General features: G+C 35.9%; 2 protein-coding genes across 3 annotated transcripts; one reads left to right on the top strand and one right to left on the bottom strand.

Moving 5' to 3' along the window:
• Nucleotides 1-703: 703 nt before the first annotated feature.
• On the top strand, nt 704-13,257 carry LOC145545305 (killer cell lectin-like receptor subfamily F member 2). 2 transcript variants are annotated; one of them, XM_081589437.1, is made up of 6 exons: nt 813-882; nt 3,890-3,988; nt 5,746-5,793; nt 9,590-9,738; nt 10,587-10,702; nt 12,993-13,110. In XM_081589437.1, the coding sequence occupies exons 1-6, from the start codon at nt 813-815 to the stop codon at nt 13,108-13,110; spliced, it is 600 nt and encodes a 199-aa protein (XP_081445563.1). The 2 variants fall into 2 exon arrangements, with proteins under 2 accessions (XP_081445564.1, XP_081445563.1); XM_081589438.1 differs by lacking the exon at nt 5,746-5,793 and having other exon boundaries at nt 704-882; nt 12,993-13,257.
• CLEC2A (C-type lectin domain family 2 member A) lies at nt 8,499-26,477 on the bottom strand. The gene is made up of 8 exons (XM_081589436.1): nt 26,357-26,477; nt 23,431-23,508; nt 21,227-21,399; nt 18,650-18,753; nt 15,710-15,853; nt 13,474-13,758; nt 12,908-13,141; nt 8,499-8,989 (listed from the first exon to the last, which is right to left on the bottom strand). Exons 1-5 carry the CDS (start codon nt 26,433-26,435, stop codon nt 15,718-15,720), a joined length of 570 nt encoding a protein of 189 aa, XP_081445562.1. The 5' UTR covers nt 26,436-26,477; the 3' UTR covers nt 8,499-8,989; nt 12,908-13,141; nt 13,474-13,758; nt 15,710-15,717.
• Nucleotides 26,478-26,735: the final 258 nt, after the last annotated feature.

Raw genomic sequence — 26,735 nt, 5'->3', positions numbered from 1 at the left:
GTGTGTTCTCAGTCATTCAGTTGTATTCGACTCTTTTCGATCCCATGGACTCAAGCCCACAAGTCTCCTCTGCCCATGGAATTTCCCAGGCAAGAATGTTGGTGCAGGTTGACATTTCCTACTCCAGGGGATCTACCCACCCAGGTCAAACCCACATCTCTTGCATTAGCAGGCAGATTCTCTACCACTGCAACCCCTAGTGGGCTGATGATATGGCTAATGAAAATTATACATAGTCTCTTTATGGAATGATTGTCTGGCCACACTTTTGGTCTTTTCTCCGGAGCATGCCTTTTTACTTCCTTTATATGGGTAGGCTGAGAATTTTCCAAATCTTCAATTTCTGGTTTCTTTTTTGCTTAATGATTCCTTAATTTATCTCTCTCTTCTCACATATTACTATAAATAGTAAGGACACCCTGGCAGAATCTTCAACACTTTGCTTAGACATCTCCTTAGCAAAATATTCAATTTCACTTCTCACAATTTCTACCTTCCACAGCACCAGAACATAATTCAGCCAAGTTATTTGTCTCTTTATAACAAGGCAGTCAAAAAGTGTCAAACAAAATAGCCACTCTTACCTTGCAACATACAGAATTTTATCTAGAAATCAACATGTCTTACCGTTTTCATTCACCAGCATATCCTGTGTGGTTTTAGATAGCCCTGCCAGAGTGAATTTTGATTATTTTTGGACTTCCTTTTAGCTTTTGGTATATCGTGCTTAGGAAAAATATTCAAGGCTGAGGCTATTCTCTATTTTATTTTTCCTATTTTCTGGATAATATTATATGAAAACATTTGAGGAAATGGAGAATGAAGATGGCTATATGATGCTGAGATTCAAGAATCGCTTTGAATCGAGAAAAAAATCTAAAGGTAGGAATATTATTCCCCTTCATTTGGACTCCAGTTTAAGATTGCATTATTCTCTTAGGAGCAAAATTATCCTTAATGTTTTAAAATTAACCATATTCTGGGATTTTAAAAGATGATCATGAATCATCTAAGATAAATTATTCAGACTTCTATAAGCATCAACCATAAAAAGATGATTTTTGCAGCCATGGGTACAGAGAAATGCTAATAGGATAATGTATAATCCCTTCAAAGTAGCAATATGAGAATAAGAATGCAACTTTCAACAGTATTTTGCATAAATTATTTCTTTTACAAAACATAAAGAGACACAATGATTTGGGTGTGTTATGTACGTGAAGACATCTACTATATTTCAAAAGTAAAGAGCTAGTACTGATGGTGGGAGTAGCAGTGGTATATAGTGTTTTGTACCCTTAAAGTCATTTTTATACATACATATTTTCAATGTTCACTAAAGATCCATAGAATTGGCAGAATAATCCATTGGGAATGAGAGTCAAATTGAGTCAAATTGACTGAATTCGACCCTAAGCCCCACAAAGTACCTGACCTTTGACAATTTCTTTTTTTCTTTTAAATCTCAATACTTTTATTTATAATAAAGCAAATACGTATTGTGATTTTTTTCTCTCTTTTTAATGTTTATATAAATATTTACTTCCATTTTATGCTACCCTCTTTTTTATGGACATTTCTTCCTGTTATTTTATTTTATTTTTAATTTATTTTTTAGGCTGTGCCATGCAGCATGCAGGATTTTAGTTCCCTGACCAGGGATCAAACCTGTGCCTCCTGCATTAGGAGTGTGAAGTCTTAACCTCTGAGCTGCCAGGGAAGTCCCTATATTGTGATTTTTTTAATGTAGACATTATAGTAAATGAAACTAAATTATTAGCTATTTCTTCTTTAATGTATAAACCACCTTGTAATAGACGAGGGAGTAGAGACATGAAATCTGAGTATAGATACATAGAATATAAGATAACATCCATTTAAATTATGAGTGAAAGATGAAAAGGACTGGCAACATATATTAAGCTTGTAATTCAGCAGAAATTATATATAAAGCATGTTTGTGTTTGACAAATTGGATTCTAAGCTTGCTTATTATTGATGAGTGAAAAGAAAACCTGCCCAGTTATTTGACTCATACTGTAAAATAAAGTTACACTTATTGCATAAGTAAGTAAGTAAGTTAGTAAGGGTTAGCCACTCAGTTGTGCCTGACTCTTTGTGACCCCATGGACTGTAGCGCACCAGGCAAGGAAAATTTCCCAACATAAAGCAGATATGAATAACACAACTAATAATCTTGCAGGAGTGATAATAGTGGAATTCAAAGAGCAGTTTCTTAATATTGAACCACTTAGGCTAATGGCAACTAGGTAAGTGGGTATAGAATGGACCAGTATAATGCACTTCAGGTACCTGGCCTGATACAGTATGTAAATTGTGGCTTATGTAAAAGAACATTGGCTTTTAATTTATAGCTATAATAGTAATTGGCATTAAGCTTAAAATTTTCCTCTCTGGAAAGTATGGAACCCATTAACTGCAGATCTATGTGCCCAGGACTGATATCTGGTCATAAAATTGAGGAAATATATTATGAGGATTTTTGGTGAAGTAGAGGTCTTTGGGACTTCCCTGGTAGATCAGCTGGTAAAGAATATGCCTGCAATGCAGGAGACCCCGGGTCAGGAAGATCCCCTGGAGAAGGGATAGGCTACCCACGTCAGTATTCTTGGGCTTCCCTGGTGGATCAGCTGGTAAAGAATCCGCCTGCAATGCAGGAGATCTGGTTTCCATCCCTGGGTTGGGAAGATCCCCTGGAGAAGCGAAAGACTACCCACTCCAGTACTCTGGCCTGGAGAATTCCATGGACTGTATAGTCCATGGGGTTGCAAAGAGTTGGACACAACTTCACTTTCACTTTTTCAGAGGTTTTCTACTTTTGTATGTGACCAAAAATAGGTTAAAATTGAAAGAGGATCTTAACATAGTATCCCTATTTAAGGTATTTGGAAGTTCCCTGTTTTCTCCTCTGTAAAGGGACCATTCCTGCCAACTCTGACCCAGAGAAGTACTATGGCATAAATTCTAGACAAGCTTCACTAATCAGAGATCTATGCTGTTTAGGCTGATGCTGATTTCTGTCCAAAATATCAAAGCATATGTAAAAGTAGAATAACATGGAAATATTTCCAGTACAGTGGCTGGTACATTAATAGAACTTCAATAAATGTTCTTCTATTTGTTATAGTGAGTCATTCAAATAAATAATATACATGACAGTAGCTGATGTATATATTATTCTACATATAGAATATAAATTATATATTTTGTATTTTATATGCTAATACTTCATACCTTTAATATATTACTTTTGCATCTCCTATTTTATATTTCTAAATTTTTTAATGAATTTTTTAAACTTTTTATTTTGTACTGGGGTATAGCTTACTAATAATGCTGTGATAGTTTCAGGTGAACAGCAAAGGGACTCAGCCAAACATAAACATGAATCCATTCTCCCTCAAACCCCTAAATATATTACTGCACATTATATACATGATATATTATTCATATATGTATACATATATACAGTATATTTATTCATGCAGAGATAATTTAATGTCATTGTAAGTCATCAAAAGTCACCAAATAATTAACAAAGCAAGACAATTTCAGTATAATCCAACATATTCAGTAACTGTAGCCTCTCTTTGTTTTTGTATTATATTTAAAAATTTCAATTAATCATACTTTTTTGGGTATAAATTAATAAATATAAATAATTTGGGTATAAATTAAAATTATAAACTAAATATTAAATAAAAACAAATTAAAGTGAAAAGCTTATACATAAATTAATCATAGATTCTAACACTGTATCTAAAATGAACATAGATTTTTTCTGTAATAAAAACAAAACAGAAAAATGTGTACAAAGTGAATAGTCACAGACTTCTAAAATTATTAAAAAAAAATTTCAATGTTTCAGATTTCGCCCTGTATCTACAGTGTTATTGTCTCATGCTGGTACTTGGATGCATTGGCATCCTTATTTTCATGATGGCAGTAATTGGCCTGAACTTTTGGGGTGAGTATGGAATTTTATTTTTTCACTTTCAAAAATAATAGTTGATCTTTAATTCCTTTTACTATCAAGATAAGCTCCACACTGTAGCTCAATATTGATAAGTTGACCAGTTATATATGTCATATTACAAAATTATTTTTAAATTAAGAAAAATAAGGAAAATCTCAAGTGTAAAATTAACACTTATTCCATATCTCTTCTTATGAAGAACCTCCAGTAAAAGATTGGCACCATTTTAGTAAAAAAATTAGTACTGTATTTTTATGAAAAGTATGTGCTCATTGGTATCACCTTGAGAGACAGGACAGTGATTTAAAAGTAGCTGCACACTTTTTTTCTGAAGTAGTAGTTAATGTGTGTATTCTGTAGTTGTTCTTTTTGAAACAACCAGATTAATTCATGGTTTCCATAACTTTCCTTTGAAACTGTAGTTCTTGAAAATATAGGGCTTAAGGAAACCAATAAAATTTAGAGCATTGATAAAAACATCAGTCGGGATAATATTCTTTACTATTTATATATATATTTTAATAAATTAGTGAAAATTTTAATATTAGTGTTTCTTTTAGATTTGTGCTCATACTTTGACCAGTTTAAAAATATTTTCCATGCTTCTAGTTCAAAACAAAGTATTGACCATAAATATTTACTTACACTCTTTCCCAAGATTTTATATTAGAATAGTAAAAAAAAAACAAAAAAACAAAGTAGAATAACGAATAGAAACACAAAAGGGTAAATGAAGAAAATTGTAAAGAAAATGAAAAGTAGATGGGCTAATGCTATTGGATAAATCAAGGGAGGGAACCACAGTTCAGAAAACGGTTAATAGATGGCTTCAATCTAGATGAAGCGGTTCCTCACAGCAAAACCTGGAGAGGAGCCCATTTTCAGAGATAAGAGTGCGGAAGCAAAGTAATTAACAGGAAGACTTTACGGAATGTTCTTTTAGATTGGTATCTTGACAGCCTCTTACTCTTATAGTGGCACTTCCCAACATATCATATCAAAAACAAATAAAAATGCTCCTAAAGCAATTAGATAGATAGACAGAATAGATTCATTGTATTTCAGAACACCATAGACAAAGACATGACCCTAAACATTTACATGAAGAATTCATTTCCTCTCAAAGAAAAGACGAATTGACCTCACATTTTCAAATGTACATAAAATTATACCACTGCAGCAATATTCTAAAAATTATGAACAATCTTGATTTTAATGTAAGTTTTTTATTCATTCTTTTGGAACAAATAAGGGGGTGAGGCTAATTTTAGATAGAGCGAAACTAGCCTGGGAATGTAATCAAAAGACCTTTCGGATTATCAGATGTTTTGTGTTCTGGAATGCAATTAATTCACTCTGTGTTAAAAAATCTATAGATAATGCAAATAAGAAGCTGAAGGAACTTAATAAGGTGAAAGGAGACTCTTGTGTGTATGCCTGCAACAAGATGAAATAACATCAATTAAAAAGTTCAGTGAAAAAAATAATATACAAAAAAGTAAAAGGTATGAATTTTAATAATGCACAGAATATTTGGAATTTTGATGAGTACTTAAAACAATAAAAGTAGATATGGTTAAAAGTGGTTAACTCTCAGGACAGAGAAGAATAGAGGCATAGCAGAAGAGAGAGATTTTGAATTTTTATTTGTAGGCCTTTATTTTGTGCTGGCATGCTTATTTTCATATACCTAGACTTCTATCCATTTTAAGTTTCTCTTTATATTTTTCTCTATGCATTGAGTGCAGATAGAGAAATGGATTTCCTTCAGAAAGTTAATATCACCAGCCTAGCAGGTAATCATCTGTCTGTAATGTGCTATTCTGTTTGAATCAAAGATTTCAATCAACTGGTCACATCAATTTAGGAAAATTAAACATCAGTTTTTAAAACTTTCAAAGGAAGAATGTAATAACTAACATCATAGAATGTTTAGTGTAGATTGAACCAATTATAACTTTTAATTACATGTGTGAATTTGGTTAGGCAGTGCACAATACCCAGATATTTGATCAAACACTTGTTTAAATGTTGCTGTGAAAGTACTTTTTAGGTTATGTTAATATGTAAGTCATTAGATTTTCAGTAAAGCAAATCACCTTCCAGAATGTGGATGGTCTTCACCCAATCAGTTGAAAGCCCTAAGAGACAAATACTGAAGTTTTCAGGGGAAGAGAAAATTGGGCCTCTAGAATGCCTTCAGATTTGGGCTGCAACACTAACTCTTCCCTGGGTCTCCAACCTGCCAGCCTGAACATTTTGGACTTGCTAGCCTTAATGATCACATGAGCCAGTTTGTTAAAATCTCTCTCTCCTTTCATTCTCATTCTTTCTTTTCTCTCTTTAAACATGCACACACACAGACACAAAATTCTGTTAGTTCTATTTTTCTGGAGAACTCTAACATACCAATTAGCATAGGGCAGAATGGCATGATTCAGTGATTAGTAACATGGGTTATGGAACCAAAGTAATTGGGTTGAAACTTCAGTTTTAATATTGAGAAAGTGATAATGTCTGTGTCACTCACTTTCTTATCTGTAAATTGAGCATAATCATATCTACTTCATAAGGTTTTGTTTTTTTATATTCTTGTATTTCTATTACATTTCCCTGGTGGTTCAGTGATAAGAGCCCACCTGCCAATGCTGGAGACAAGGGTTCAACCCCTGGGTCGGGAAGATCCCCTGGAGGAGGAATTGGCAACCCATGCCAGTATTCTTGCCTGGGAAATCCCATGGACAGAGGAGCCTGGTGGGCTACAGTCCACGGGGTCTCAAATGAATCAGACACAACTTAGCACTAAACAACAGATTTGTATTGTGCAAAATATAACTAAAACTGGAAAGAATTATATAATAAATCTCCTTGTGTCTTTCAATTGGTATCAACAGTTATCAATATGTACATTTTCCTTACTTCCTTTTGTTTCCTTCTTAGACATTTATTTAGCGTTGAAAAAAATGGATCATGGTTGTGTCTGCTTTCTCATGTTCTGGATTTTACTGTGTCTATCTCTATTGCTTCATTGAATGTATCTCCCTATTTTATAAAGTTGTTTTAAAAAATAAATATATGTTAAGTGCTTAAAAACCTGCTTGGCCCACAGTAATGGCATTTTGTGTTAGTTATTATTATGCAAACCATCTGAGACAGGAATTGATAGAAAGGGTTACTCAATAAGTATTTTTCTCCATCCTCATCCTCATGATATTTCTCCTTATTATAGAACATGGTACTTGAAACTGAATTAACTCTTATAACTCTTCTGGACAATAAGTGCCCACATTTTGCATTTTTCTGTGGTTTTAACTTATTACATTGATCATTTGGAGTATTTTCAGTGTGTTTAGCAGCCCTAGACCTGTATTTACTGACCAGTCTGTCAGAACCCATGTAATAGAATTAGTTTGTCCAAATGACTCCTTTTCACTAGTGAATAAATAGCGTCTCTCCAATCATAAATTGGGAAGTATATTTAAGGTCATTTTAGCACATGACTATGTACTTGTACAGGCTTCCCATGTGGCCACGGTGGTAAAGAACCCGCCTGCCAATGAAGGAGACATAAAAGACATGAGTTCAATCCCTGGGTCAGGAAAGTCCCCTGAAGAAGGGAATGGCAACCCACTCCAGTATTCTTGCCTGGAGAATCTCATGGACAGAGGAACCTGGCAAGCTATAGTCCATGGGGTCGCACAGATTCAGATACGACTGAAGCGACTTAGCACACAGGCACGCATGTACTTACTTGTATAGCAGAGATTAAAATCTAATTACCCTGAGTCATCATATATTTTTGGAAGATTATAATTATTCAGGATTGTCAACTCTTGCCCTAGTAGAAAGTAGTTAAAGATATATTTGAGTTAAAGATATATTTGATGTTTTATATATTGAAAATTAGTCCACGATAGTCTTCTTCAAGTCATGTCTGCTGATGTACCTTTGCTTTCCCATCATAGCTAGACATCTTAATTCAATTTCCTAAAATGAATTTTTAAAAAATTTTAGGCTTATAGATGACAGACTAAAATATTAGCCATGAAAAGTGTGACATGCTCTAACTTATGGATATTTAATTCAATCATTCAACAAGTATACTCCAGGCACTATAATTACAGTGATATATGATAGGAGATTCAGTGATGAATATGTCAGTTACCCGAAGAAGCTTCGGATCAGATAAAAGTTATGGAGTCATTCACAAGTGACAATGACACATACAATTCATCCTTAGTTAAGCAGCACCTGAGTGTTCTGAGTCTTAGAGGTGGCAGACATTATGACAGTTTAAAAACTTTGTTTCTAAGGTGAAAAATTATCTCAGAGAGATAACAGTGAGCAGTCCTAAAGAGAGATCTTAGCTCAATAATTGAACCTAGGTAGCCTACAATCAGGAATCCTAGCCTCTAGTCCACCAGGGGTTAGAGACTCCAAGAAGAGCAGCCCTGGCTCTTTCCCCCATGTGAAAGCAAGGATGTTTCAAGGAAGCAAAAAGTGTAAACACACGCACAAAGTTTATTATTAGAAGCAGTGTAAAAAGTGGGAAAGCACACAGAGAAGCCGTTTGTTTATTTAAGACAGAAGCAAGGCAGAGATACACATCTAGAGAGGAGGAGTGTGGGCGTCCTCGCTAATGAGGCAGAGCACAGTGAAGAGGCAAGTTACATCACTAGTATAGGACGGTTCTTCTGGGTCTTTGTTTACCTTTGGCCAATTATCTTAGTTCTTTTCCCACACTTGACTAGTCCTCGGACCCTCCCCAACATGGGTGCACAAAAACATTTTGCTGAGATGGATCCCACAGCAGAGGCCTGTGGATTCACGTCCACACTTATTATGGGATGGTGCACCCTCCATTTTTGACCCCCAAGGAGTCTTCCTGTATATATGCAGACAGGGGAGTTTTCCTTGACCTCAGAAGTGGTCTTCTTATCTCTTTACTTCAGCAGTCCTCAGCTTCTGCCACTAGCTTTGTCCTTGGAAGGTCTGGGGAGAACAAAACTGCAATTTTACTCCACTTAACAAATAGCAGCTGTCTGCCTCAGGGGCCTATCTCCTACCTCAGAAATACAGTTGATCATTAAAAGATACACATAATTTAGAGGACGAAGGAGGAAGGGAAGGTTATTCAAGGCTAAGGAAACGGTGTGATTGAAAAGCAATCAACACAATAAGGTAAGAAACCAATGATGAAAAGTAATCTCACAGGAAGGAAGTGCAGGTTGTAAGGACAACCTCAAGGAAAAGGAATTAGCAACAGATAGGGGAAATACTCAAACAACAGGTTTTTAATTTTTGATTAGTTATAAACACTTAAAAATATTATATATTTATCTCTCCTAATTTGGGGTCAGAATTCATAAGCTTTTTTCTCTGAAACCCATAGCCCCAAACACTGCCTCCATTCCAGGAAATATACAGATTCTGAATTAATTTCATTCTTGTTCTGCTAATGAGGTACCTTTTAATCACAAAAAGAAATGAGTTGGCAAAAATCTGTTTTCCACTCAATCACATTTGATACTATTCACACTTTCTCTAATGACTGTAGTTTAACTGATTTCTTTCCCCTGTATTTTCCTTCAGGAAATAATTATGTGTGCCCAAGTGACTGGCTATTGAATCAAGGAAAATGTTACAGGTTTTCAACTTTTTCTAAAACTTGGAATGAAAGTCAACGCGATTGCTTAAAGCTACAGGCACATTTACCTGTGATTCAAAATTCAAAGGAGCTGGTGAGGAGTCAAAAACAGTTTTTAAGTGTTCAAGGGTGAATCACTAAGTACAATTAAAGTGTGGGTGGTTCATATTCATTGCTTTTGAACATTCCTTAACCAGCATACTGTTCATGAGGTTCTCAAGGCAAGAATACTGAAGTGGTTTGCCACTCCCTTCTCCAGTGGACCACGTTTTGTTTGGCCCTAACTAGCAGGGACATGCCCTTCAGCCGCTCCATGTAACTGGATGACATGCCCAGTGCCCTGGCTGTCCCACTGCTGGTCCTCGTTGAGCCTGTAAACCTTCACTGGCCGTTGGGTATCGGTCAACGAGCAGCCTGGGGTCAGGGAAAGGCCCTGCTGGAGTGACTGGGAAGGGGCTCTGGGAGAGGCTGGAGCCAGATTCGGAGGACACCCAGGAGTAGAGGGCACCCTGGTCTCTCTGTTCCCTCTGGCCACCCGGGGGCCTACAATTACTATTGTTTATTTTTGAAAACCCTATTATTCTGAAAGTAAAGGTTATTTATCATTTCATTAATGCCTCCCTCAGTGCCTTACTGTATAAAAGACATCAAAATTTTTTTGAGAGCTTGTTTGGAGGTTCGAGCAGGGGAGTACAGCTATGGGTATACTCTTGACAGAAGACTGGTCCTCTTCTATCGGGATGGTCGTCCTCTTTGATGGAACTCACAACTTCTGGAGGGACTCACATGGAGTGGGGAGGAAGGAAGGGGACACCCACCTAGCCAGCCAGATCAGCTGAATCAACCCTGGCAATCAATGTGGTGACAGATGTCACAGTCCTATCGCCCTCACATCCCCCAATTTTTTTGAATGAATGAATGAATATACTATTTCTCCTATAGGAGTTCATACAGAAGAGTTTAAAATCTGGACAACCTAGTTGGCTTGGACTATGTATTACATCCCCAGGAAAACAATGGGTATGGGTAAATGAACACCTTTTTGTGGAACAAGAGATGTAAGTACTTATTTGCAGGGGAGAGATGGTGGTGGTATTGATGTTTTATTTATAGAAAGGTGTTTTTATTTAAGCTTCTTTGCTTTCTGGTCTTTTTCTTCTTTCCTCATTTCTTTTGAAAAACTTTTCCTCTCTCTCTTTTTTTTTCTTTCTTATCTTTTTTCTTCCTTCCTTTACTCTCTTTCTTTCCTTCCTTTCCTTCTCCTGAAAAGAATAGAGGGGGTTTCCAGGTGGCTCAGTGGTGAAGAATCAGCCTGCCAATGCAGGAGACACAGGTTTGATCTCTGGGTTGGGAAGACTCCCTTGAGGAGGAGGTGGCAACCCACTCCAGTATTATTGCTGGTAAAATCTGATGGACAGAAGAGTTTGGTGGGCTAGTGTGTGGGAGTGCAAGGATTCAGAGATGACTGAGTGACTGAGCATGCAAAGGGAATAGAAAGTGTTCATTATGGAACCTGTAAATTATTAATTGCAAAAAATGATAGTTACTTTTAAATTGTTAAACTGATTTAAATCTCCTTTATAATATTACCATGCAAATATTTTCCATATACAAAATGCAAAGATAAAATTTACTTATAAATGAAAAACACCTGAAATATATATAAACATCTCTTGAGCTGAAATCAGAAAGTGTGAATTTGCAATTTTGTCCTTAGAAAATTATTTCAATCTCATTGAAATAATTTTATTTTGCATGTAGGAAAAACTCTATTTTTTTTTGCATGTATGAAAAGAAAATGAAGCTTTTCTCATAATATTCTTGTGTGAACACTATAACGTAATACATGTAAGAAGGCTTTAAGATTCTTAGGTGTCACAGATGTTTGCATATTCTCTGTGTTTTGATTTTCTTAACATTCTAACCTGCTAGAGCACCTGAGATTTGCCAAGTTTGGGACAAATACCATGAAATGCCAGTTCATTTCAATCTGTTTATTCAGTCCTAGATATTGCTATTCTCCACTCATTCTTGTCTTTCACAAACATTAAACTAAAATATGAAGTAGTATTCATTCTATGGACCTGCTTTGATTGCAAACTTGACAAAATTTAGTTAGAAATAACTAGGCTCTTTTTTAATTCTTTTATTTGGAAAGCAGAATATTGTTATGGCAGCATCTCCCTCTCTCTCTCTCTCTTTTTTAATCCTGTAGCCAAAAGAGAAGTTTATTGTAGAAGGAGAGTAGATAACCGAGTAACATATCTCATTTTAAAAGCTTCCATTTAATTATTTAAGGAAAAATGATATGCAGATGGGGCTTCTCAGATGTCTCAGTGGTAAAGAATCCACTTGCCAATGCAGGAGTTGCAGGAGATGCCAGATCAATCCCTGGGTCAGGAAGATCCTCTGGAGAAGGGAATGGTAACCCACTCCAGTATTCTTGCCTGGAGAATCCCATGGACAGAGGAGCCTGGCAGGCTACAGTCCATGGGGTTGCAAAGAGTTGGACATGACTGAGTGACTAACAAACACATAATCAATGACTAGAAAATATAGTTAAGGAAATAGCTCTCTCAAAAATTATTCTATTCACACCTATTCCTAACCCTATCATACTACTGAAGTTAACTGAAGAATCAGCAGTTATTTAAACAGTTTTAACTTAAAAATGTCCCTAGTTTCCAACTTCAAAACTCCCGAAACTCCCACTGGTATGTAGAATATCTGTCACCACATAACCTTTATCAAAAACTTTCATTTTAGCATTTAGCTGTCTCGAAAGGACATTATTTATGTTGCTATGTGAAAAATGAGTAGATGGAAAGTGACACGGAAATGGATTTTCAATCACAAGGCTATGACCAGGGAGAAAGAGAGGTAATGGTAGCTTGGGAGAGAAGTAAATGGATGTCAGGACTAATCTGGAGATGGGATGCCCAGGACTTGCTGATACATGTAATTTGAGGGTTGAGAGGGCAGGAACAGTCAGGTCAGGAATGCTCCTAGTCTTCAGACTTGCACTCCCACAGTATGGATACTCAGATAAGAGCCATCTGGGAAGGGAGGGCATGGAGGATAAGCAAATCAAGAGTGCCTCACTGGCAATGAAGAAGAGTCTATTCTAAAATCTTTTGTTGTTGTTATTGTTGTTATAACAATATATTTGTTGTTATTCTAAAATCTTTTGTTGTCCCTGGCAAAAAAGAAGAATCTCTTCTAAAATCTCTGCAACATTTTGACTGCTGAAAAAAAAAAATTACCTGCACAAGTTGCCTGGGGGAAACTTTAAGAAGTATAACCATTATTATAAGATAAATGCTCTGAAGTCTGCCTTGTCTGTTCTAGTTTCTCGGTGATTGGACCCATTGATAACATGAGCTGTGCTGTCATAACAAGAAATCAGGTGTATTCCGAAGACTGTGACTCCAAATTTAATGGCGTTTGCCAGAGAGATGCTGTCTGAACAACGAAAGCAAGTCTGCTCATTTAAATAACTGGAAGAGAAATGTATGGATGTTAACAGTGCCTATCTTTTTTTTGCAATACAAACTTATTTTTTGATACAAATAAAAATTTTTCATGTATTCTGTACAGATACAACACTCCAAAATTAGAAATTGTAATCACTTATTTTTAAACTAGAAAACATAATTTCCTATTGTTTCTTTTTTATAATGTTATTAGAGATTATTATTAATTACTTTTAGATGTGATAATTGTATTGTGGTTATGTTGTATAGACAGATAGGGAAACAGTCACATGATATTATGTCTAGAATTTGCTTAAATTATAAATGATACAAGATTGTTGTTGTTGTTCAGTTACCCAGTTTTGTTTGACTCTTCTCGACCCCATGGACTGCAGCATGCCAGGTCTCCCTGTCCCTCACTATCTCCTGGAGTTTCCCCAAGTTCATGTCCATTGCATTGGTGATGCCATTCAGCCATCACATCCTCTGACACGCTTTCTCCTTCTGCCTTCAATCCTTCCTGGCATCAGGGTCTTTTTTAATCAGTCGGCTGTTCGCATCAAGTGACCAAAGTGTTGGAGCTTCAGCTTCAGCATCAATTCTTCCAATGAGTATTCAGGGTTGATTTCCTTTAAGACTGACTGGTTACAAGATTGGCAATGAGTTAATAACTGTTAAAACTGAATAATGAGTATATGCGGCTTATTATATTATTTTCTCTACTTTTAAATATGTTTGACCATTTCCTAACACAAAACAAAATATGTTTTGGTTGGGGAAGAATGTTGATTTCTGACTTCAGTCTTCGATATTCTTATTTATCCCTGTTGCTGCAGTGTCTAAACAATATGAAATTTAATCTTCTAATCCTGCTTATTCTCTTTCCTTGAGTTCTAACTCTTCCTGTGCATTTAATGACATAATAGACCAGTTCATAGATGTGGTTATACAACATTTTTTTTCTTCATGGTGGGCTTTGTCCTTAATTACTTTCAGTTTTTATCAAAAAGAAATTAAACTTTCAACTGGTAATAAAGTACTCAGCCATTGTAATTATGAACGTCTTTTTGAAGTAATATACAACCTTGTATTTAATGTGATTCTACAATTCATTTCCCGTTAATCAAATTTGCATTTAAACATTGTTATATTGAGAATTGTATCACTCCCTTAGTTTCCTAACTGAAATTTTATACAAAGTACCTTATTTTTTCTCTCATTTACCCAAAATGCACTCATATTTCAAAATAAATTCAACAGTTTGTGTCCCCTAAGTAGGTGAGGAGGTATGACATAATATCATCAAAAAGTTCTCTGTAGTTCATGCTGAGCCATAAGGAATTGATTCACCCTGATAGGTGTGACTTAAAGGAAAACAAGGAGTGAATTATTTTAAATCATGAAGCAGTTAAAATTAATTTGTAATCGTGAACCAACAGCAAAAATAAAACACATTATGAATCAAGCAAAATTTGAACTTAATCTGAGCCAAAATGTAATACATAAGTAATACTGAATTTCATATTTTCAAGTTTCTTTGGTGACAAATGATGAATAGATATAATATGCCTGTGCTTGCTTACATGCTGATATTTGCCAAGTATTTGCATTCACATATAGTACCAGGAACAACATTTACAGGTGGGACTCACAAGAATCTCCTTTTCATTTATCAGAAAGTTTCATCTGCAACTAATTTAGGAGTGAGCCTCCATTAAAGATATGGGAGAAAGACTGGTCTGTGTGTTTCTATATATTTATCCTGCAACCTAGATACTTTCTTTTTCTCCAGCTTCTCCATCCTAAGTGTCTATATATTCTCCTACACTCTCATTCCTTCATATACTGAGAGGTTATAGTTACCTAGGCAGAAAGCTAACTCAAACTAGTGTAACAAAGAAGGGCTTGATATAATTTTCCCCACACCCTACAGAGTTTGAATTTTATGACACATCCAGGGTTGTATCATAAGCCCATCCTATTTCTTTGTTCTTACTTGGAAAAGGGAAATATTTTTCAATGATGTATTCTCTATTCACTTTTAATATTATTTTTCTAGTTTATATTCTATAATCTAAGCTTTGTAATTTTAATATAGAACTCTGATAATGTATCTGTGTTTATTACGTATAGAGTTAGGGTCCTTCCTAAAGAATTTTCCCTTATTCGTAAGATATTATTTCAGTACATGTTTGTTCATAGGTGATTCTCTTGTAACATTGCTTTAAACCAAAGTTGTGATGGTTAGTGGTTTGTAATATTTACACATATTAAGCACATATATCTCTCTAACTTTTAAACAGTAGGTCTTGGCTGACCTATCAACATAAATCCCTTTAAATTTGCTTATCATAACTACTAATGCAGTAAATGTCATCTAATTGTATACTGTAACTTTGTTTGGTCCTATGTAACAGAAGTTTCCTGACTTGTGCTCATAATGGGCAGTTATGTGCCTTGAATTAATACGATTTTATATATAATCATTTATTCATTCAACAATTTTTAGTTCCTTTCATTCTTGCAAAATTCTATTGTATGCCAGAAACTAACATCTGTAAATCAATTATACTTCAACTAAAAAAAACTTACAAAATTCTTTATTGATTTCCTAATTTATTCTCTGTTTTAGATATTGGTTTGCTGCAAATCCACTTGGTATCAACAAATCCCCTGGAACTGTGGACTCCATCAGAATTCAAAAAAGCAAAGAATCCATTCCCACTGATTTCAAACCTGAAAAGAAACAATAAAAATCAGTTTGGGACCACTTTCAGCTGTAATCAAAAACAAAATTAAGAATAGAGCAATTTGAAACATTTTATACAAAACACTGAGCTTCATACTTACCTATCACCACACTCTACCCCCCAAATATCTGTTTTTTTAAAGCAGTGTAGGTATTTAATATTACTATTATTATTAGCATAATCTGTCAACTTATTTAGGGCAATAGGCAGAAAGACAGAGATATAAATAGGCAAAGAGAAATAATAGATATAAATAAGAGCTTATATCTATCTCCATTTATCTAACTGTATCTATTTCTTTCGAGAGAGAGAAAGTATTTCTAAATTGAGTGATATATGGAATTTTTTTAAAGCAGTTCCTTAGCATATTACCTGGTATATTTTTAGCCAATGTTCAGTTTTGAAAGTAAGAAACAAGATTTATATTCATTTGGCACTTTTGAAATATACTGATATGGAAACCAGTTCAGTTCAGTTCAGTTACTCAGTCGTGTCCAACTCTTTGTGACCCCATGAATTGCAGCACGCCAGGCCTCTCTGTCCATCACCAGCTCCCAGAGTCTACCCAAACCCATGTCCATCAAGTTGGTGATGCCATCCAACCATCTCATCCTCTGTCGTCCCCTTCTCCTCCTGCCCCCAATCCTACCCAGCATTAGAGTCTTTTCCAATGAGTCAACCCTTCACATGAGGTGGCCAAAGTATTGAAGTTTCAGCTTCAACATCAGTCTTTCCAATGAACACTCAGAACTGATCTCTTTTAGGATGGATTGATTGGATCTCCTTGCAGGCCAAGGGACTCTCAAGAGTCTTCTCCAACACCACAGTTCAAAAGCATCAATTCTTTGGCGCTCAGCTTTCTTTACCATCCAACTCTCACATCCATACATGACCACTGGAAAAACCACAGCCGTGACTAGACGGACTTTTGTGGGCAAAGTAATGTCTCTGCTTTTAAATATGCTATCTAGGTTGGCCATAACCTTCCTTCCAAGGAGTAAGCGTCTTGTAATTTCATGGCTGCAATCACCATCTGCAGTGATTTTGGAGCCCAGAAAAATGAAGTCTGACACTGTTTCCACTGTTTCCCCATCTATTTCCCATGAAGTGGATAGGACCAGATGCCATGATCTTAGTTTTCTGAACGTTGAGCTTTAAGCCAACTTTTTCACTCTCCTCTTTCACTTTCATCAAAAGCCTCTTCAGTTCTTCTTCACTTTCTGCCATAACGGTGGTGTCATCCACATATCTGAGGTTATTGATATTTCTCCCGGCAATCTTGATTTCAGCTTGTGTTTCTTCCAGCCCAGCGTTTCTCATGATGTACTCTGCATATAAGTTAAATAAGCAGGGTGACAAGGAGACTAATTATAATAATTTTTATCAATTTGCATCACCGATTCAATGGACATGAACTTGGGTAAACTCCAGGAGATGGTGAGGGACAGGGAAGCCCTCATGCTGCAGTCCATGGAGTCAAGAAGAGTCAGACATGACTTGGCAGCTGAACAACAACAAAAGCAATATTATTTATTTATATAACTATTTCTTGAGGGAATGTTGTTTCCTGACTTTGTATCGATGTCCTCCTGCCTTAATATTATTAATTGCTAGACAGAAAAATGGGAACCAATTTAGAAATATGGGAAGACAAGCAAGATTATACTCATTGCATAAAAAGAAAAACATTCATCATCAACTGAGCAAATTGATAAAAATTATTTACAATGAGTTGGCTGTTCTTATCAGGTAGCCAAACTATTGGAGCTTGAGCTCCAGCATCAGTCTTTCCAATGAGTACTCATGGTTGATTTCCTTTAAGACTGACTGGTTTGATCTTCTTGTTGTCCAAGGGACTCTCAAGAGTTTTCTCCAGCACCACAGTTCGAAAGCATCAATTCTTCTGTGCTCTGCCTTCTTTATGGTCCAGTTCTCATGTCCATATATGTCTGCTGGAAAGATCATAGCCTTTACTATACAGATCTTTGTCAGTAAAGTGACGTCCTCTCTTTTTAACACACTGTCTAGATTTGTCATAATTTTCCTGCCAAGAGGCAATTGTCTTCTAATTTCATGGCTGCAGTCACCATCCACCGTGATTTTAGAGCCCAAGAAGAGGAAATCTGTCACTGCTCCCACATTTTCCCCTTCTATTTGCCATGAAGTGATGGGACCAGATGACATGATCTTAGTTTTTTTTAATACTGAGTTTTAAGCCAGCTTTTTCACTCTCCTCCTTCACCCTCAACAAGAGGTTCTTTAGTTCTTCATTGCTTTCTGCCATTAAAGTAGTATAATCTACATATCTGAGGTCGTTGATATTCCTCCCAGAAATCTTGGAAAGTTAAAGGCTTTTAACTTGGAAATATGATTATTTCCATATGGCCTCTAACACTTCAAAGAAAAAAAAGAGATCTCACGTAAATTTTAAAAGTACAAGTAATACATGCACTTTGACTTTGAATTTGCAGAATACTTGAATTTGAGTTAGCAATAGGAGGGTTTATTAGCAAGAGCTTGACAATAAAAATAAAATGAAATAAGGAACAAAAATAAAAATGGAAAATTTCACCGCATGCCATATAACAAAATAGAAGGAAGGTGGGTCATTCTAGGGTATGTTTCAATCTGAGAAGACACATGTCACAGGGTAGAAACTGAGAAAGACAGACAATTACACATAGAACACAGGGAGACTTATTTACAATAATGCAATTCAAACTGATTTAAAGTTTTCATACAACACCAGAATAGAACATTTCCTGGTAAATTTGAGACTCACCCAGCATTGAATGTAGTGCCATTTGTCCATTTCCAAGACTCTCCTAGTTTTCTGCTTAATCCAATCCAGTACACAGAAGTTCCTGCATGCTTCTTCAAAAATTTCTTTCACACAAATCAGAGAATTCTCCATTACTCGATATTTTATAGCATATAGCTGACACCCTTCTCACTGGAACATCCCATCTTTATGATTTACATCCTAATTTGTGTGCCCTAATGCTTCCATAGCAACAAACAACACAGAGGGTGATGTTTAAGTTAGCTTTATCAGAATAATTTTCACTTTGCTCTTTTACTTCTTAAATATATCTAAGTGGTAGAGTGACTTCTAACAAGTCATCAAAGCTCTTTGAGCTACTATGTCTTGAATTACAATTAAGGGTAATTTCTATCTCTCAAATGAGAAACTGATGAAAAAAATCATATTTGGCTTCCTTTCCTACAAGTTCTACTGCATAAAACACCAGTATGTTTCTCACAGAGTGAAGGACAAAGACCCTAAACTGACAGGATCTTATGTTTGGATGACAAATTCAGGAGCTGAGCATTTTTATAGGAACAGGCATATCATGTTTCTTAAGGGTGACAGAGAACTAACACATGTCTTCTTCTGTGCACAGATCTTCTCTCTCAAATTGTAGAGGGGTGAGGGTGTTTAAAGGAAAGTGTAAGTACTGTTAAAACAGGAAAACTCAGAAACTACTTTGAATAGATACCAGTGGATACTGTTGCTGAAGCTGAAGTTCCAATACTTTGGCCACTGGATGAAAAGAGCTGACTCATTGGAAAAGACTCTGATGCTGGGAAAGTTTGAAGGCAAAAGAAAAGGGGGTGGCAGAGGATGAGGTGGTGAGATAGCATCGTCCATCAATGGATATGAATTTGAGCAAACTCTGGGAGGTAGTGGAGGACAGAGGAGCCTGGTGTGCTACAGTCCATGGGGTTGCAAAAAGTCGGACACAACTTAGTGACTGAACAACAACAAATACCAGAATAATAATGTCATTGCTGTATGATTTGACTTATATGTGGAATCTAAAAAACAAAACAAATGATCAAACACAAGAAGACAGAAACAGAGTCTTAGATACAGAGAACAAATAGGTGGTTGCCAGTGGAGAGATGGGCGGGGAGAGGAAAGAAATAGTTGAAAGAGCTTTGAACTTCCAGTTGCAAAATAATGAGTCACAGGTATGAAATGTACAAAGTGGGGAATATACTCTATAACTACTGATATCATCTGGTGATATATATCATATGGTGACATATCATAACTAGAATTATCCTGGTGGTCATTTTGAAAAGTATAGAAATATCAAATCACTATTTGTGTAACAGGAACTAACATATGTTACAGGTCAATTAAACTTCAAAAACAAACAAATAAAAAAACTCATAGAAAAAGAGATGGGATTTGTGGTTACTAGAGGTGGAGTGGGAGGAGGGGGGACGGGATGAAGGTGGTCAAAACGTACAAACTTCCAGATACAAGTAAATGCTAGGAATGTCATGTACAACATGATACATGTAATTAACATATTGTATGTTATGTATAGAATTTGTTAAGAGAGAGATGCTCAGAGTTCTCATCACAATAAAAAAAATTATTTTCTATTTCTTTAACTTTGTATCTACAGGAGATGATGGATGTTCACTAAATTTATTGTGATAATCATTTCATGATGGATGGATGTAAGTCAAATCATTATGCTCTACACCTTAAACTTACACAATTATATCTCAATAAAACTAGAAGAGACAATGTAATTTCCATTGCACATTGTCTCCTATAATCAGAAATGTAATTTCTTGGAGAAAATGATTTCTTCTCATAAAATATATTGAGTGCCATCATTCCACAGTCTCTCCTACTGATTCCTTGCTACTGAGCCACAAACTTATAGCTTTTCTTCATAAATAAACAAACCTCTCCACCAAACATTTGCCTTTAAACATAGAGATCAAACATATGGATACCAAGGTGGGAAGAGGAGAGGAGGGATGAATTGGAAAATCAGGATTGACATATACACACTTTTGATAATATGTATATAATAGATAACTTATGTGAACCTCAGAATTGGTGCTCTGTGGTGACCTAAATGGGAAGAAAATTTTAAAAAAAGAAGGGATATATGTATACATATAGCCGATTCAATTTGCTGTACTGTAGAAACTAACACAACATTATAAAGCAATTATACTTCAATAAAAGCTAATTAAAAATAAATAATTTGTATTTCCATCTCATGTGAATTGCTTTCTTTCCCTTTGATGTTCCAAACCCTTACCCCTTTCTTCTTCTCTCAGATGACATATAAACCTCAATTGCCTAACTTGTCCTTGGGAGTCATTTTCTTATAGAGCCCTCATATGTACATAATTAATTTGGTTTTCTCCTGTTAATCTGTCTCATGTCAGTTTAATTCTTAGATCAGCCAGAAGAATATAGAAGGGAAGAGGAATTTTTTTCCCCTCTCTGACATAATCATGGAGTATTAGCATTTATCATTTTTATTTTCTCTTTGTACAAAATTAAGCTTTGAAATAATTGAAAACTTTTCCCTTTACTTACCATATCCTCTGGTGTATCAATCTGAGCAAGTTCTGATCCTTGTGAACTGCAAAATCTTTTACTGGCTGTCCAATTTCTGGTATCATCAGAAAAATAGAAGCACTTCCTTCTTACACCAATCCACTCCTCTGAACATTCCATAGCTTTGGTACCCTCTGAAGATATCAAACATACTATTGAAAAAACAAAAAAGAAATGAATAAAAACAGTTACAAAATGTTTGTACTCATTCTGGTGAATCAATTTTATTTTTTACTACCATGGTTTGAAACCTGAAAACTAGCTTCACTCATGGAATGATGGATGAATTCAATTCCTCTGTTGTCCCTAAGGAAGACCATTTAGTGGTTGAGAAGTCTAGACTTTATTCCATTTTCCTGGCTTCTATTTTGAGAAATGGAACTGCAAACCTCTCGTGGTCTGTATTGACATCCTACCAAAAATTATGCAGCAGATTTAGCAACCAAGGAAGAGACATAAATATAAATAGTGTCAAGGACCAATGTAAGAAATAAAGACTTACTTTTACCTCAAAGAAATGGAAAGGTTAAGGACAGGAGAGAACATATGAGCTAAGGAAGTGAAATTCACCATAAAGGACAATGAATCGTTGAAATCTGAATTAATCAAATATTGGTTCTATGTCACCAATATTTAGTGCTAAAGAAGCTGGAATAATGATGACTTTATTTCTCTGTACGTTGTTTTGAGAATTTATTGTTTCCGGATTTTAGTGAGGTGCTGAGTAATTAGATTCAAGTCCTGGCCCTCCAAATGTTTAAAGCTAATTAACGGGTACAGTGTCAAGTAGATGTTCAAATGTAGAGCCAACTCCAAACTCCTGACTTTTTTCTTCTGTAATACTCAGAATTGGATCCAGACTATCAGAAACAGGTAATAAAATACGTCGTGTTTCAATTTTACCTTTTTAGTGAATAAATGAATGTAAATATGTCTTAGAAAAACTCTTCCCTCTAAATATTTAATTTCCAGATATTTAAATATAATTAGTATTGCACTCTCAGAACTTTATAATGACAGAAGAGGCTATAAGCAGAAATAATATCAGTACTTTTGTGAATGACAAAAAGAAAGAAAGAAAACGAGACTCAAGAATGTTAAGTGTTAATTTAATGTCAGAGCTAAATTCAGCAAAACTTGCAGATGGAAAATCAAGTTCTGGAGATTATTAGGCTATAAGCCAGAAATTAAAATCTACCTTTGGATATTTTTCCAAAATAGACCCATAATATCCAGAAAAAAATTTAAACATCTTCATCTTAGCAAATTTACTCCAACAGAGAAAATCTTGAAGTAAATCACTAGTTCCATATTTTCCTTTTTTCTTTTAACATAATAGAAATAAGCAAATATTTCATAGAGCAACTATTAGTAATATAACTCACTTTTGATCCAAAAAGAATTAAGGAAATACTGCAATTATGGAGATAGTATTGTATGGTAGTTAAATAACAGAAATTAGAGAACTGGAATTTAGCAGACAGAAAAGAATCTCAATTCTGGTTGGCCCTGGAATTTATTATTTGTAAAAAGCGACTAATTCACTCTGGTCGCTGTTTCTTTGGGTGTGAATGGATTTCATAACTATTTCCTAGTCTTGTGTGGGTTAAATATAAAAAAAATAATAAATATAGTGTATTTAACATTAGCTCTTTAGTTCACACAAAATACTCTCAATTAAACATTATTGCTGTTGCTGTCTGAGGGTTATCTGAGAACTTATGATTATTTTATTCAAAGATCAAGAACTCTTACAAAGTCAAGAAGATGACTAAGTTCTGAGAGTATTTTTAAGAGAGGCAAGGAAGATGGTACATATGTGCTCAGTCACCTCAGTCATGTCTGACTCTTTGTGACCCCAAAGAACCATACATAGTCAGCTTTCTCTGTTCATGGGATTTTCCCTCCAAGAATACTGGAGTGGACTGCCATATCCTCCTCCAGGGGGTCGTTCCAACCCAGGGATCAAACCTGTGTCTCCTGCATTGTAGGCAGATTCTTTACAGCTGAACTACCGGAAAGCCCCAGGGACGGTGGCAAAAGCTGCCAAGCTAGTAGGAACCTGAGGTCAAGTCTCTATAGTCCTTTTATTACTGCAGAGTTGAGAGATTTGGGACTAAGCGTGAGGTATAAATGCATAGCCTGCTGCATAAAGAACCAAAGAAAATTCACAAATCACCCACCTATTACTACAAGGATCGATATACAAATCAGGGCAGGTATACAAAATGTCTTCCACCAGTCTTTTTTCAACTTGCAAACTGTAAAATAAAAAAATTATTATAAAATTTCCAGAGAAATTCTGATTGGGAACTGATTATTCATTTTCTCCTCTGCCATAATAATCAATCAAGAAACTCACACTAAAAGCATTTACATCTAAAGTAATAAAGGATATACTGGCCTTACAAAGTACTAATACAAGGAAGATAAGTGCCAGTGATTGCTATAACTGCTCAGATTGACAGTGGGGGGTGAGGAGATTACTTAGATTTGATGGAAGGAAGAAAGAAAAACAAGGTTATCCCTAAGGTGGAAATAGTGTGATTGAAAGATTAAAATCAAGAAAGCATCAGAATCAACAAAAGGACTATAATCAGACAAATGGCTACAAAACAAATATGAATCAACCAAAACAAAGATAGGGAAGAAAAGAAAGTCATAAGTATGTATGACAGAAGAATTGAAATGTAAGATAAACTGGTTTTTTTTTATTTGGTAAGCAATAGAGGGCAGAAGTTTAATGTCTTTGTGCAAAAGCATGTTAAGCTAAAAACAGTAATTTGTACTGAGCAGAATGAATTAGAAAGGAAAGGGAATTTAGCACTCGTGGAAATGTTAGGACATTAGGAACAAACAGTAATAATTCTATTAATGACTAAGATCCCCATGTCTGACACATTATTCAGTTCAGTCGTTCAGTCGTGTCTGACTCTTTGTGACCCCGTGGACTGCAGCACACCAGGCTTCCCTGTCCATCACAACCCCCAGAGCTTGCTCAAACTCGTGTCCATTGAGTCGGTGACTCCATCCAACCATTTCATCCTCTGTCATACCATTAGCAGATGTAAAAACAATCTGGGAAGATTGTGTACACACATGCACACACACATTTAATATCAGAGAAAGAAAAATATGAAGAAAAAAATAAAAAAGATGCCATACACTCTGTCTCTTTTCAGAGTTGTACCACAGACTCAGTGATTGAAAATGAAATTTTTAGGTTTTCTAGGGGAGGCAAAACTTTAACTATAAACATCTTGGGTTTTTTTTTGTTTTTTTTTTAACAAAAAGACAGATGAATAAGAGAAAAACAGTTTATTAATGACTGTGGTGCACACCACTTGGGAAAAACCTACATGAAGAGTAATTAAAAGCAATAGCTTAGAATCCCAGCTAACGGAACATCTTCCACAAAGGACAATACATTTCTAGAAAAATGAGAGGACAGAAAAAGCAGTTTTTGACTTTCAAGAGTGGCCAACTGTGAGAAGGCAAATATCTGGGGAGAAATTAATAGAGTAATTGAGAGAATTTGTATCCTGTCTTTGGGCAGAAACAGGGCAGGCACAATGAATTTTCCCTGCTGTTTACTGGTTTCTACATGCCTTCAAGAACTTTCTTTTTCAAATGAAAATACAGGAGTTCAGTATATTGTTTTTATTGGAGATAGCTTTAGATAGTATTAAAGTATCATTTTGGCAGGTAATCTTTCAGAATTTTTCCTGTATGTTTGCCATCAAAGGAAAATTTTTCGTGTATATTTTTTCTTAAAATGTGTCACTTTGTGCATGCTGCTTTTTCTTTACCATTTAAATCACAAATGTAGTACAGGACTGCATTTTACTTGTAAAAACATCGGTCTATTTTTGATTAACACTCAATCCCAATACCTTCCCTAGAAGTAACAATTGTTAACTTTCCATTTAGTCACTTGCATGTTTTCTGTGAATGTATATACAAGTAATTGCTACAAGAAATGTATACCTTCAGTTTTTACATAGATATATGTATATCATTCTGCAACTTTTCTACGTGGTCTGTTTGAGTATAATCTCACCTAATCTTACCTGTTGATTTTTGTATGGTGTTCCACAACCTACTTCGGAGAAGGCAATGGCACCCCACTCCAGTACTCTTGACTGGAAAATCCGATAGACGGAGGAGCCTGGTAGGCTGCAGTCCATGGGGTCGCTAAGAGTCGGACACGACTAAGCGACTTCACTTTCACTTTACATGCCTTCAACTCAAAGTCATTTTTATATCAAAAGGCAAATTTTGAGGTGACATATTCTGGTTTCCTTCAGTTACATGATCACAATAAAAGGGAAAAGGATTCTAATGGAAGAGATGTATCTGCAATGATTTCAGACAGTATAATTACATAAAAAGAAACACCAACAGAATCAACTTTTATTTCCTTTAATTTTCTTGCACCACTGACAAAAGCTAGAGTTCTACTAGGTTGAAGGGTACCAAGGAGTGAGCACCTTTTCTTGTTCTTAATCGTAAATCTATAACATTTCATTATTGAACATCATAAAAATACTGCGTAAATTTAATATATAAAAGAGAGATGGGTCAAGATGGCGGAGTAGGAACACCCTGAGGTCACCTCTACTCACAGGCACATCAAAATCACAGCTACCTGCTGAGCAACCATCAATGAAAAAGACTGAAACCTACCAGAAAATATCTTCTGGTATAAAGGATATAAAGAAAGAACCATAAAGAGATGGGTAAGAGGGGTGAACTCACAGTTTAGTCAAGTCCTGTATGTCCCGTGTGGGTGATTCACAAACTGGGGAGTAATTATATTGTAGAGGTTCTCCCACAGAAGTGAGAGTTCCTCAGGCTCCTCAGGGTCCTCAGCCCAGGGATCCTGCACCTGAAAGATTGGCACACACCTTGCTCTGAAGTTCAGTGGGGTTTAATTTTAGGAGTCTCACAGGACTGGGGAAATAGAGCTGTCACTCTTAAAGGGCACACACAGAATCTCACACACTTCAGGACCCAGGGCAAAAGCAGATATTTGATAGGAGCCTGGGCAAGACCCACCTGCTTGTCTTGGAGCATCTCCTGTAGAGGCTGGGAGGGCCTGCAGCTTACCTTGGAGATGTGGACACTGGTAGAAGCCGTTCTTGGGAGCTTCTTCTAGCAAGTCAATGCTGGTGTAGGATGAAGTCATCCTGGAATCTTCCCTCTAGCTCTTTGGCACCAAGATCTGGCCCTGCTCAACAGAAAGTAGATGCCAGTAATGGCAGGCTTCAGGTCACGCCCCTTGCTGGGTGGGGACACCTAGCCCCACCCGTAAGAAGACAGACGATAGGCTCCATAAGGTTCTTCTGAGCCCACAGTAGCTCACATACCACAACTAGACAATTCGTGTACTACAAAGATCCTATTGAAGACAACAAGATTCTGCATGCTGCAGCTAAGACTTGATGCAGACAAATAAGTTAATTAAGTTGAAAAAAGAAGAAGCAGA

Source organism: Giraffa tippelskirchi, chromosome 4 (assembly GCF_054371585.1).
Source record: "Giraffa tippelskirchi isolate mGirTip1 chromosome 4, T2T-mGirTip1v1.2.pri, whole genome shotgun sequence".
Lineage (NCBI taxonomy): Eukaryota > Metazoa > Chordata > Mammalia > Artiodactyla > Giraffidae > Giraffa > Giraffa tippelskirchi.
Note: the sequence above shows the minus strand (reverse complement) of the source record. Positions and strands in the feature narration are given on the sequence as shown.